At 43.7% G+C, this 14,531-nt stretch overlaps 1 protein-coding gene across 4 annotated transcripts in view; it reads right to left on the bottom strand.

The window, feature by feature from the left end:
* Positions 1 to 14,531, bottom strand: part of LOC117881581 (protocadherin alpha-C2-like) — a 287,284-nt gene that overhangs the window by 200,217 nt on the left and 72,536 nt on the right. Inside the window, exon 2 of one of the 4 annotated variants that reach the window (XM_034778994.1) lies at positions 14,173 to 14,515. The exons of the other annotated variants lie outside the window; for them this stretch is intronic. Coding sequence (XP_034634885.1) covers positions 14,173 to 14,515 — 343 coding nt within the window. The remainder of the gene's footprint in view (positions 1 to 14,172; positions 14,516 to 14,531) is intronic. 4 annotated transcript variants of the gene reach the window in all.

Below are 14,531 nucleotides of genomic sequence, written 5' to 3'. Positions count from 1 at the left end.
GTGCCGTGTTTGGATTCCTCCGGCACGGAATAACGGACCTGGCCGCTGCCCACCTCCCAGGCCGTGTGTAACAGAACCAAACGCAGCAGCTGCCTGGTTACCAGGGCGTCTCGCCGGAGAAGAGCCATTGCGGGCACGGGGTGCAGGGTTATAAATCAGTTTTTTAACTGAGCGAACCGCAGAGTCCAGTTAATGAGGAGGATGAAGTACCTTTGAAAACAGTTTATTTAATCCAACCCTCTCACATCCGGGAGCCCTCCTGACGCGTTGACAGGCAGGGTTTTCAAGTCTTCTGTAGGAGGAGCTGTGTGTTGAAAAGTCTCTTTAGACATCAGCGACACCTTGTGACAGAATGTGTAAATACAACAGCGAAGATTTTCCCCCATATATGTCTTTTCTACTTAATCAGGACTTTACTTCATCTTTCGCTACTCTGCTAACAAAATTTCTTTACTGAATTTTTACTTATTTTACAACAATGCATTAGGCAGTAAAATAGATTATTATCGTTTTGGGAACGACTGACAACTGATTGTTTACTGTGTACATTTGTATAATATTCATATAATAATATTTACATTTTCTTACCCCACAGTCAGGTATATAAGTAAATCAACTGTTAAACTTAATTTTGAAGCCACAATTAAAAAAAAATATTTTTCTGCCAATTTCACTCCAACAGCTCCTCTACTGGTTCCATAATCTCACATATTTATCATGGGAAAAATATTTGTTAGTAAATGGAGATGTCAGAAATTCATTCCCATCTTTAACCAGCATCATAGTTCTGTGAGGTATTAACTATGAAAGTTGACTTAATATTTACGAGATAGATACCAGGACAACACTGTCCATTCCTCACTGATTAAAACTATAAAAAAGGGTAAGTTTTCCCATCTTTTTCAATAGTCTTGTGAAACCTATGAGACTTTATATGTGTATTTTGGACTTTCTTTCTTGCTTGATTTCTAATTTCAACAAAATTAATGAATAAAATCTACACAAATTGAAACCAATGTCCAAATCAAAATTCACTACTCCCACCCTAAGACGGGGTCCACACTACAAAGTTATGGCAATGCAAGGCAGCTTACATCTACCTATTTGTGCATGCGTCTACACATAAGTTGGTCTCCCACCACTGTAAACACCTTAAATAACCAGACTTCCATACAATAACCAGACTTCCATACAAACGGACTTCACTAAAATAAGACAGAAGATCTACATTACACACTTCACCTCTCTACAAAGGAAAAAGCTGTCTAAAATCCTACCTGCCACATGGGGCCACAACAGTGGTACCCCTAACCCACCCAGCAATATCGTCAATCTATCCAACTACACACTCAGCCCGGCAGAAGAGTCTGTCCTATCTCAGGGACTCTTGTTCTGCCCTGCCACCCCCACAAACATGATACAGTTCTGCGGCAATCTGGAAGCCTACTTTCGCCGTCTCCGACTCAAAGAATACTTTCAAGATAACACTGAACAATGCACTGATACACAGATACCTTCCCACCAACAGCACAAGAAGAAGAACTCCACATGGACTGCTTCTGAGGGTCGAAATGACAGTCTGGACCTATACATAGAATGCTTCCACCGACGTGCACAGGCAGAAATAGTGGAAAAACAACATCGCTTGCCTCATAACCTCAGTCGTGCAGAACGCAATGCCATCCACAGCCTCAGAAACCACCCTGACATTATAATCAAAGAGGCTGATAAAGGAGGTGCTGTTGTAATCATGAACAGGTCTGACTACCAAAAGGAGGCTGCCAGACAACTCTCCAATACCAAATTCTACAGGCCACTTCCCTCAGATCCCACTGAGGAATACACTAAGAAACTGCACCATCTACTCAGGACACTCCCTACACTAACACAAGAACAAATCAACATACCCTTGGAGCCCCGACCAGGGTTATTCTATCTACTACCCAAGATCCACAAACCCGGAAATCCTGGATGCCCCATCATCTTGGGCATTGGCACTCTCACTGAAGGACAGTCTGGATATGTGGACTCTCTACTCAGACCCTACGCCACCAGCACTTCCAGCTATCTCTGTGACACCACTGATTTCCTGAGAAAACTACAATGCATTGGTGACCTTCCAGAAAACACCATCCTAGCCACCATGGATGTAGAGGCTCTCTACACAAACATCCCACACACAGATGGAATACAAGCTGTCAGGAACAGTATCCCTGAAGATGCCACAGCACAACTGGTTGCTGAACTCTGTGACTTTATCCTCACACACAACTATTTCAAATTTGATGACAATATATACCTCCAGACCAGTGGCACCACTATGGGCACCCGCATGGCCCCACAATATGCCAACATGTTTATGGCTGACCTGGAACAACACATCCTCAGCTCTCGTCAACTCATGCCCCTTCTCTACCTACGCTACATTGATGACTGTAGGGATGCATAGCTCCCGAATCGCCAGCCCACAGGCGTGGCAAACTGCTCCCATGGCTACGAGGCAGGAGTGACCTTCAATCCAGCGTTTGTGTTTGGGAAACTTATTTGGCTGATTTGATTGTACCCTCACAGCTGGTGTTCACGCGCTCAAGATATGGGTTCGTTATCTTATGTGCATGTATACTGCCTGGCTTTTCTATGCGCAAGAATGTAACCACTAAGAAGAGTTGTAAACAAAGTAAGGAGAGAAATAAAAACCCCAGGAAAGTTTTCCTGGGAGGCTTTTTGCAAGAGGCTTGTAAAGCTCTCTGGCTACCAACAAACCTGGCGTTCTGTTTCCTGCGTCGTCACCACAGATGACATCTTCATCATCTGGACCCATGGGAAGGAGACTCTGGAAAAATTCCACCACGATTTCAACAGCTTCCACCCCATCATCAACCTCAGCCTGGACCAATCTACACTGGAGGTCCACTTCCTAGACACCCTGGTGCAAATAAGTGACGGTCACATTAACACCATCCTATACCGAAAACCCACACAGCTACGCCTACCTTCATGCCTCCAGCTTCCATCCTGGACACACCACACGATCCATTGTCTACAGCCAAGCACTGAGGTACAACTGCATCTGCTCCAAGCCCTCAGACAGAGACCAACACCTACAAAATCTTCACCAAGCATTCTCAGAACTACGATACCCGCACGAGGAAATAAGGAAACAGATCAACAGAGCCAGATGTGTACCCAGAAGCCTCCTCCTGCAAGACAAGCCCAAGAAAGAAACCAACAGAACACCACTGGCCATCACATACAGTCCCCAGCTAAAACCTCTCCAACGCATCATCAGTGATCTACAACCCATCCTGGACAACGATCCCTCGCTTTCACAGGCCTTGGGTGGCAGGCCAGTCCTCGCCCACAGACAACCCACCAACCTGAAACATATTCTCACCAGTAACTACGCACCGCACCATAGTAACTCTAACTCAGGAACCAATCCAGGCAACAAACCTTGATGCCAGCTCTGCCCACATATCTACACAAGTGACACCATCACAGGACCTAACCAGATCAGCTACACCATCACCAGTTCATTCACTGTATGTCCACCAATGTAATATACGCCATCATATGCCAGCAATGCCCCTCTGCTATGTACATCGGCCAAACTGGACAGTCCCTACATAAAAGGATAAATGGACACAAATCAGATATTAGGAATGGCAATATACAAAAACCTGTAGGAGAACACTTCAATCTCCCTGGACACACAATAGCAGATTTAAAGGTAGCCATCCTGCAGCAAAAAAACTTCAGGACCAGACTTCAAAGAGAAACTGCTGAGCTTCAGTTCATCTGCAAATTTGACACCATCAGTTCAGGATTAAACAAAGACTGTGAATGACCAGCCAACTAAAGAAGCAGTTTCTCCTCCCTTGGTGCTCACACCTCAACTGCTAGAAGAGGGCCTCATCCTCCCTGATTGAACTAACCTCGTTATCTCTAGCCTGACTCACTCTTGCTTGCATATATATCCCTGCCTCTGGAAATTTCCACTACATGCATCTGACGAAGTGGGTATTCACTCACAAAAGCTCATGCCCCAATACGTCTGTTAGTCTATAAGGTGCCACAGGACTCTTTGCTGCTTTTACAGATCCAGACTAACACGGCTACCCCTCTGATACTTGTAAACCTTGTTACATTGACATAGTAACACCACCTCCCTGAATGGCATAGAACCATGAATGATGTACTTAAGTCAATGCAGTGCGTGTGTAGACACTATTTTACTTACTTTTTACTTTTACTATCCTAACAGTCCTCCAGCAGCTGTCCCACAATTCCAGACACTGAGCGCTTTGATCACCATTGTGAACTTCACTGCCTGGGGAGACCGAAATCTCTCCCCTGCCCTTTAAAGCTCTGCAAATTTTTGAAATTCTGTTTCCTGACTGCCCAGCTTGGTGAGCACACCTACAAACTCTCCACTGTTGAGTGCAACAGCCCACCTGACCATGCCAGCAACATGCACCAGACGCACTCCTGCCTGGAGTAGACAGGAGATATTGGATCACCTGGGACATGGGGAGAAAAGGCTCTGCAGTCACAGCTCTGAACCAGCCATAGAAACATTGACATCTATGAGCAGATTGCTCAGGGGATGCAGGAGAAGGTCTATGACAGGGCTCAGCAGCAGTGCCACATGAAAGCCAAGGAGCTGTGGCAGGCATACCAGAAGGTTGGGGAGGCCAACAATCGATCTCGTGCCAAGTTGCAGGCCTGCTGCTTTTACAACGAGCTGCATGCCAGACTCAGCAGAGACAACACCACAGCACCGTGGATACCTCCAAGAAGCCTGAGTCACAGGCCTCTGTCATGTACAGTGAGGAGGAAAAGGTGGTGGAAAAGTAAAAGGAGGAGGGGCATGGGGGACAGGCAACAGGGGGATCCAGCTACACAGCAAGCCAGGACCTGTTTTTGACACCACCATCGTCCAGCCATTCCAGCCATTTGAGCACAGGTGAACTTGATGCAGGGGAAGGAAACTTGGGTAAGTGTGTAGATAAATTTTCAATTACAAGGATGGCACCCCCAAAGAAGCAGGACACAACATTTGGCTTTTCATTAATATACTTGTGCTAGAAGGGGTAGTGGTACAACCAAGAGAAGTAAGGCTGCTATCTGCTTTTCATTCCCATCCAAAGTTAGGCAGGATTGGGGGGGACCTATCGAGCAGTTAGTTTATCTACACAGGTATGTCCCTCTCTCTCTCCTGAGAGAACTTGATGAAACTTTCATGGAGATACTCTGCAATCCTCTGCCCAAAGTTTCTAGGGAGGGCTGCCTTATTTCTTTCTCTGTGGTAGGACACTTTCCTATGCCACTCAGTGAGAACTTCAGCAGGCACCATTGCAGTACACAGACTAGGAGCATACTGACCCTGGCATCTTTGGTGTGCATGTGCTGGAGGGCTGGGGTGAGCTCAGCGCACAGATCCAGAAATGTGGCCTTGTGCATCCAAAAGTTCTGCCACTGCTCAATGTCCCAAATCTGCATTATGATGCAATCCCACAAGTCAGTGCTTGTTTCTTGGCCCCAGAAGTGGCATTCCATCTGCAGCTGCTCCATGAATGCCAACAACAACCTGGAATTGGTTCACACTGTGTTCCACAGCAATCTGTCCTCCAATGAATCATCATCCCCAGTCATTTGGTTCTTACTGTGTCTCTGCAAATACTACAGGATTGTGCATCCTGTGCTTGCAATGCTCATGACAATAGTGTAGAGTTGTGCAGCCTCCATGCTTCTATCAGAGATGATCATAGAATCATAGACTTTAAGGACAGAAGGGACCACTATGATCATCTAGTCTGACCTCCTGCACAACGCAGGCCACAGAATCTCACCCACCCACTCCTGTATCAAACCCCTAACCTATGTCTGAGCTATTGAAGTCCTCAAATCATGGTTTAAAGACTTCAATGGACAATGAGGAGGGTATTCAGGTTTTTAGGATTTTGAAAAAAGGTGCAAAAATTATGGGATATAGATACCTTTATGGGATGGAGACATTTGCAAACTGAGAAGTTGACCTCATGCTCCCAGTCACCGCTGAGTTGACTTGTTTTGGCCCCATCATACATTGGCAAAACTTCCCAACAGTGGCAAGTTGCACAGTGGAATGCCTATCCCTAGTGTGCCACACTGCATCAACACAAGCACACCCAGTGGGTACGCACACCACCAACACAAGGAGTCAAGTATGCACACATGCAAGCGAAGTACTAACTGCAGCAGCTGTATATCCACATAACTTGAGTCAACATAAGATTGTAGTGCAGACATAGCCTCAGACTATCATCACCATCAATCACTTCCATCAGCCCTCCTTCACCAAAAAAAAATTTGAAAATTGATAGGATATGAGGTGTGTCATCTAGGTCAATACACTCACATTCTGGTGCACCAATAGTCAGCAGGTTCTAGATTCAGGGGCCCCACAGTGAAAAATATCTGGCTTCCAGTCCCCTCCCAATTCTAATTAGGATCCTATGAGTTCAGGTGCCTCAGCTGATCTCAGTGGAGCAGACAGGCAATCTGATTTCACTTCTGATTGTACGAGGAGAGAGGCAGTCCCTGAGATACCTATGAAACAAAATATTTAGATCTTAATAGGCTAAATTCAACAACCTAAATTGCACATAGAATTAAGATGCAAAGTGCAAACTAATACAATTAATGCAGAATGAGTATAATGCACACTCTGTGAGAAGCACCATCAAGCAGGCAGCCATGTTCTGCAATAGCTGATGTTTCTGGGTGTATTGCAGGTGTTACCCAATGTATTTGCAGGAATCCAATATGGAAATGACAAAAGCATGGATTACTGTGGTGAACACCACATCCAAAATAAAAGGATGCAACTTCCTGACCAAGAATAAATGGCAAAACCCACTCTGAGCCATTGCTAACTAGATTTCTAGGAGCACCTGAAGATTCCACAGAAACTGTGGACTAAACTATTCTATAGAAACTAAAATCTATGAATCACAGAAATAAATGTTACCCAAGCATCATAATTCCTAGCAACTGAACCATCCGAAGACACCCACAGTCTCACTCACTATGTTCCCTAAAAGCTTCATGTACACATGGAAAAGGAGGGTAAGAATAGTAATCCACGAGTCCCCTTGGGCTGATAAGAAACCATCCAATGCTAAATCCTTTCACAGAAAAAGGAATTAAATCAATCAAATCCAACTCTCTCTCCAACCTGGCCAGTGTTAACAGCCATGTCAATAATCTTATTGTCAAGACTTTCAAAGGCAGCTGATAGAATTGTCTAAAATAACAAACATGGACACTTGATCTTCATCCATTGCAGGAGAGGACTGATATACAAGATAAGTACAGTATGCTTACCATAACCAAGTCTAAAGCTATGTTGATTGGAGTCAAGAAAATTTGGATCACAGGAACATAAAAAATGTAATTCTGGATCAGATCTGTCTAGTATCATGTCTCCAAAAGGACCAATAACAAATGCTTCAGAGAAAAGTGAAAGAAACCCCAGACAATAGGAAGAGATGGGATAATTTGTCCTCCATAAATTTCTCATTTTAATCCCTAACCTTAGAAATTGTCTTAAACCCTGAAGCTGGAGGTTTTATATGCCTTCAAAAACTTTTGAACATTAACTATTATTATTCTGATTATTTTTGTTATCTGTCTAGAAGTCCAATCCGTCTTTGTGTCTTGCTAAAATCTTGGCCTCAACAACATCCATCCCGTAGTGACAAGTTCCACAGTCTAATAATACTCTGAGTGAAAAACTAGTTCCATTACTCCTGGGGGATTTCTGTGCCAAAAAATTAAACATTCTGCTCTAAAACATTAAAAATTCCGTGCACAATACTTTAAAATTCTTCATATTTTATTTGTCAAAATAACACAATATAATCATGCCAATTTCAATTATTTTGGTAATTTATTTCAAAATATCTGTCAGCAAGTATGTCTGTAACAATACAGACAAAAAAGATTCTAGTAATTTCTTTTTTACAAATAGATTCCTTACTATGCATATTAATACAGAACTTTAAGTAATTCATTTAAATTACAATACAGAACTAACAAGGAGTCTGGTGGCACCTTAAAGACTAACAGATTTATTTGGGTATAAGCTTTCGTGGGTAAAAACCTCACTTCTTCGGATGCATAGAGTGAAAGTTACAGATGCAGGCATTATATACTGACACATGGAGAGCGGGGAGTTACTTCGCAAGTGGAGAACCAGTGTTGACAGGGCCAATTCAATCAGGGTGGATGTAGTCCACTCCCAATAATAGATGAGGAGGTGTCAATTCCAGGAGAGGAAAAGCTGCTTCTGTAATGAGCCAGCCACTCCCAGTCCCTAGCCAAGCCCAGATTAATGGTGTTGAATTTGCAAATGAATTTTAGTTCTGCTGTTTCTCTTTGAAGTCTGTTTCTGAAGTTTTTTTGTTCAATGATAGTGACTTTTAAATCTGTAATAGAATGACCAGGGAGATTGAAGTGTTCACTTACTGGCTTATGTATGTTACCATTCCTGATGTCCGATTTGTGTCCAGTTATTCTTTTGCGGAGGGACTGTCCGGTTTGTCCAATGTAAATGGCAGAGGGGCATTGCTGGCACATGATGGCATATATAACATTAGTGGATGTGCAGGTGAATGAGCCCTTGATGGTGTGGCTGATGTGGTTGGGTCCTCTGATGGTGTCGCCAAAGTAGATATGGGGACAGAGTAGGCAACGAGGTTTGCTACAGGGATTGGTTCCTAGGTTGGTGTTTCTGTGGTGTGGTGTGTAGTTGCTGGTGAGTATTTGCTTCAGGTTGTGGGGTTGTCTGTAAGCGAGGACTGGCCTGCCTCCCAAGGTCTGTGAGAGTGAGGGATCATTTTCCAGGATAGGTTGTAGATCTTGGATAACGCGCTGGAGAGGTTTTAGCTGGGGGCTGTATGTGATGGCCAGTGGTGTTCTGTTATTGTCCTTGTTGGGCCTGTCCTGTAGGAGGTGATTTCTGAGTACCCATCTTGCTCTGTCAATCTGTTTCCTCACTTCCCCAGGTGGGTATTGTAGTTTTACGAATGCTTGATAAAGATCTTGTAGTTGTTTGTCTCTGTCTGAGGGGTTGGAGCAAATTCAGAACTGTATCTCCTGTACCTGTCAGAAGCAGTCCAAAGGCTTGAGGGAGTCAGGGATAACAGAGAAGCTGAGGGAGAGGAAAGGAGCCTGGAGTGAACCTGGAGGGTTGTTGTGTGCAGCTGGGAGAAATATGGAGTATGTTTTTTTGGGGTGAGAGGTAGGATTTTTAGGGAGTTGGGAAGCCTCCCCCATGAAGATGCTGGCTGACACTAAGCCTCTCCCATATAGTCAGGCACGTTTGTCCCTGTTCCCACACCCCCATGAGTCTCTGCAGCCTCCTCCTCCATCCCCATGTGTCCCTGAAGCCCCCCATTCCTGTTCCCATGTAGCCTTGCACCCCCACCTCCCATTCAACCCCTGGATCAATGCTGTCACACCACTAGCTCCTGAGTCTGCACCCCACTCTGTCCCCCCACTAGCTATTCTGAATCCCAGTGTGTGACATTCACACCTCAGCAACCCCGTGTGCCCCACTCTGTCTGTCCTAACCTGGCTCCGCAGGCAGGGTGCTGTGATGAACTTCTACTCCTGGCGAAATTCTGTGCCACTGTGCATGGATAGAATTTTTTTTCCCCACAGAAAATACATTCTGCCCCAGAAGAACTGCAGTTCTGCCTTTTGTCCACCGGAGGCCATTGTGGGACCATTCATGCTGGTTTTGCACCACAGCATCCTCTGATGGGTAAAAGGTGGAATGGCAGCAGAAGAGCATTTTCTGCAGAGAAAAAAATTCTGCAGGACACATGAATTCTGCGCGTTCACAGTGGCACAGAATTCCCCCAGGAGTATTCCATGTTTGACAATGATCGACCAGGTGCTGACTCTTGCTAAGGCTGTAGGCATCAACTGAGCACTGACAAATTCATAACTGGAAACCAGACCAGTTCTCCAGTACGTGAGTACTGTTCAAGATAGACATTAGACTTGTAAGGATGTGTTAGTGTTTATACTATGTAGTAGGAAGAGAGCCTGAGACATAAGATCTTGTATCAAAGGACTAGTATGACGCCTGAGTCCTAGGCTAAAGTAGTAATTGAAGCTTTACTAACATAAAGCAAAGACAAGCTGTGAGCAAGAGGCAGGACCTGCTCACAGAATCAGGCAAGAATAGGGCTTATATTGCAGATATACACATTCCTAAAAAGTGCTAGGCACAGAGTACTCATGCAAACACATCCCGATATCAAGTGGTACCAGAACATCCTGATATCAAGAATGGTACAAAAACATTCCCTACAAGTAACAGGAACACACTGACTCCTTGTGATGTTATCTGATTAAAATATGACCATATAGATCATTGTTACAACCACTGTTATATATTTGCAACAAATCTTGTACAAAGGTTGTCAAGTGAGGTGTCTATTAAAAGGTTATGATTTGCTAGTTATGATTATGCTATTTGTAGGCATGTGTCATTTTTGTATTTGAAGTTATAAATATTGGCTGTATACCTGGATTTCAAATGTTTGCTCCTGGGTAACGCCCATTAAGTAGTTAGCCAGCACATCTTGGAGGGACTACTCAAAATGAGTGGCCCATCAAAAGGACACTAAATTCACAATGGACCATGGGAGATGCCCATCTATACTGAGTGGACTGTCCTGTAAACATGCAGTCTAGAATATAGGTAATGGCTTCCTGCAATGACTGAGCGAAATTGGGCATGAACATGTGACTTGCCCATGTGACTCCAAACACTATCTGGTCACCTGTGATTCTTCACTACCTGTGCTGAGGTTTTTGTTAAATCAATGGGTTTCCCTTCACATGGCAGAGGATATAAATGGCCCTGGAAACACCTCCATTTTGCCTCTATCCTGCTCCAGCATATATCCTCCTTCAGCCTCTGGACTATACTAATGGGAGCATTTCTAACCAATGGACTGAGGACCTTCCAATGATTTGGAAGCAACCAGAGACTTGAATTAATCCAGCAGTTTATTCTATCACTACTACAAGCCTGAACCAAGAACTTTGCAATTACTGTATGTATTTGATTCCTTTAACCAATTTTAACTCTCACCTTTCTTTCTTTTTTTTATGAATAAACCTTTAGATTTTAGATACTAAAGGATTGGTATCAGCATGATTTTTGGGTAAGATCTAAGTTATATATTGACCTGGGTGTGTGTCTGGTCCTACTTTCCTACAATTAAGTTATGATTAATAACAATTCTCAGACAAATCAATGTTCAAGAGTGAAATAAAATCCAAGAAAAAGATTCCATGGCAGTACACAATGTTTACACCTACTTTTGACAAGATGCTCCCTCCTCTCCATAAAGTTAGTTAGTTTCTGTTACTAGGAGGGGGTAGATTAACATTTTTGCTCCCAAAGGGATGGCAGTCTGTTTTACAATGATTAATAGTGCAATATATTTAAAATAAGATACAATCATCCATCATATGTGAAGGAGGGAGCCTGGAGTGAATAGTAGTTCTTGAGTCTTTCTTGAGTGAAGAGTAGTTATTACAAACCAGTATTTAGTATTAATAACACTTCATTCTTAATACAAAAAATGCTATTGATATTTCTTCTCAGCAAAGACTAGTAATTTTTAAATTAAGTTTTAAAAGGAGTGTTCAATTAGATATTTCTGTGGCTGGCAGAGCTTCAGTGAACTACTATTTTAGTTACAATATAGAACAGTACACTTTAGGGCTCAGGAAAGAACATAATACTTATTTCCACATCTTGTAAACCCATTTCCATGCTGCATTTTGAGAAAAAATGCATTATATGCCCATATAAAGATTAAATTAATGGACCAATAAAATAATCCAGTTTCAAGAAGAGACCCAAAGACACTATCGTTTTGTGCCCATTCTGTTCACAGGGAAGACAAGGTAAGTTTTTTCTCTGATTTTAAAGGGAGTAGGATAGGCACCTTTGTGATTAAGGAGGAAGGGTGGGAAGTAGGAGATCAGGTTTCTATCCCCTCCTTAGTCACACACTTCTGGTATGACCAGGGGCAATTTATTTCACTTCCCTATATGAATATCTCACCTACAAATGGGGACAGTCCTATTTAACTCACAGGGCTTTTGGCAGGCTTCATCACTGAAGTCAATGAGAGGAGCGGAATCAGAACCTTATTTAACATTTTTCTAAAATAGTTCGGCATCTTCAGATAGATTTTGCTATCTAAGTGAAAAGTTTTATTTATTTAAGTAAAGCATAGGGCTATTGATGGTCATAACTAACGAGAATTGAAAGATAAACTAGCAATTTTTATAATAATTCCGCAAGCAAATAAAAGTGTTTTACTCCAGGAGAAGGTTCTATAATAACGCAGAGTGCAAATGGGGACATAAATTCTGCAGTTTTCATTCTACAAACAAAGAAGTATAAAAGTACATATATAGAAATCGAGCCTTCCATTAGGAAATATAAACAATAAGGATAAGGACCAATTAGAAGCAAATCTCTAGATAAAGTTCTTTTGGACGACCCTAAAACTGCAACCCCTAACACTTACTCTATAATATAATTCAAAGTACATCAAGAACGATATTATTTAACATAAGATTTTAATGCATAGAAAATAATTCTATTCCAATTCTTTTCCTTCTGTGAATACAACTGTAAGCAGAGTCTGGATGAGCTCCCCAATGACATCTAGTAATGAGCTGTGGAAAAAGACTTCAGAAGCTGATCTCGTTTGCATGGTCACACCCACCCTGCCTACATGCTCAGTATGATAGGATTGCTTGCCCAAATGATCACTTGTGGCTGGTGTTGGAACCCCCGTCTCCTTGTTATTGGGACAGGAGTAATAATGGGTTGTTATCCTTGTTGTGTTAACCAAGGGCAGCGGAACTGTACCTGGCATACCCCAATGGAGGGACTCACCCTCAACTGAACAGTACTCGCTAGGCAGGGGATGTGGGTTCTAAAGCCCAATGAGAGGGTGATGGGGAGAACAGGTAGCTGTAGTTGGTGGTGTGAGCCCTGTTTCAGGATCCTAGACACCATTTGATCCTTCTTTTCTCCAGCCTATAATACAAGAGCTAATTTAGACTCAATTGAGAGTCTTCTTACAGGCTGCAAAGCTGAAATCACTGATACCTAGGTCTGAGTATTAGACCTATTTTGGGACAGTGTCTCTATTGCAAGAGACTGCCCAGTGTGCACCAAGAATGAGGCTCCCCCACTAGCAGCTAAAATCACTGAGAGCTGTGTTAAATGGGGGAGGGCTCTGAAAACATTTTGGGCAGCTGGTGGAGAGGCGTGACCAGCAGGGAGGCTGGTGGAGAGGTGTGGCAAGCGGCCAGCAGAGAAGCTGGAGGAGAGGGCCAGGGCAGAGCCCCGCAGAGGCATGGCAATCGGCCATTGGGGCAACAAGCAAGAGCCCAAGCAGTGCAGCATGTACGGTGCCTCCTTACCCCACCCTGCCTTGCACACAGTGTGGGAGGTGAACTCTGAGGATGAACCTCTGAACGCTGGGGCTACAGTGGCTAAGGACAGCAACTGTGAGTGGGGTACAGAGAAGGGACAGGCACGTTAAAGGGACTTCTGGGTTGCTTAAGAACCCGAGGGGAAAATGACACTGCCCAACTTACTCGGGGGTGGGTTTTTTTCTCATGGTTTGTGTCTATGAACCCTAGCTGTGGTGTTTTCCCAAATTAATGCTAAGTTAATTCCCTTTTATTAAAAGTTTTTGCTAACCTCAGACAGAATCTGTGCTTGCGAGAGCGGAAGTATTGCCTCTTACAGGCGGCCACGGGGTGGTGTGTAATTGTCCCAGGTCTCTGGGTGGGGGCTCGAGCTGGTTCTGTGTTGTATTGTTGAAAAGGAACCCCTAGATACTGAACCCAGCCCTTGTTGCTGCTGAGGCCACCTGGCAGAAGGATTACATACACAAACCCCTTTAAAAGTATGGGAAGAAACCCATAAAAAAAGATGATTCATATCAAATTATTACTATTGTTACTATTTTACAAAACGAAAATGAGATGATTAATCAATAAAATGCCTGTAAATATCTGCTATAATAAAAGGATTTTGTAATCGATCTAAAAAAATAGGACATCACTAACCGTTCCACAGAGATTCGGCGTTATCTCCCGCTGCTTCTCTTTGTCCCCGTTTTCTGCAGAGTTAGGAAAGTTGGGGCTGAAAACCATGAGATCATTCTTGGCGGTGCCTTCCCCTACACACAAGTTCCGGCTCTGGCGCTGGGAATAGGACCAACTCCCCACTTCGCTCGAGCACACCACGGTGGCTTTCCCAGGCCCGCACATCACTGCTGCGGGACCCGGGTGGCATCTCAGGCCAACGTACACGACAATCACCAGCACAAACAGCCCGGACACTGAGCAAATGGCGATCATTAAAGACACGTTCATGTCAACCAAGGGCCCTTCGCTCCCGCCCCTTTGCCTCGAGTCCCATTTCA

Source organism: Trachemys scripta, chromosome 8 (genome assembly GCF_013100865.1).
Source record: "Trachemys scripta elegans isolate TJP31775 chromosome 8, CAS_Tse_1.0, whole genome shotgun sequence".
Classification (NCBI taxonomy): Eukaryota; Metazoa; Chordata; order Testudines; family Emydidae; genus Trachemys; species Trachemys scripta.
Note: the sequence above shows the minus strand (reverse complement) of the source record. Positions and strands in the feature narration are given on the sequence as shown.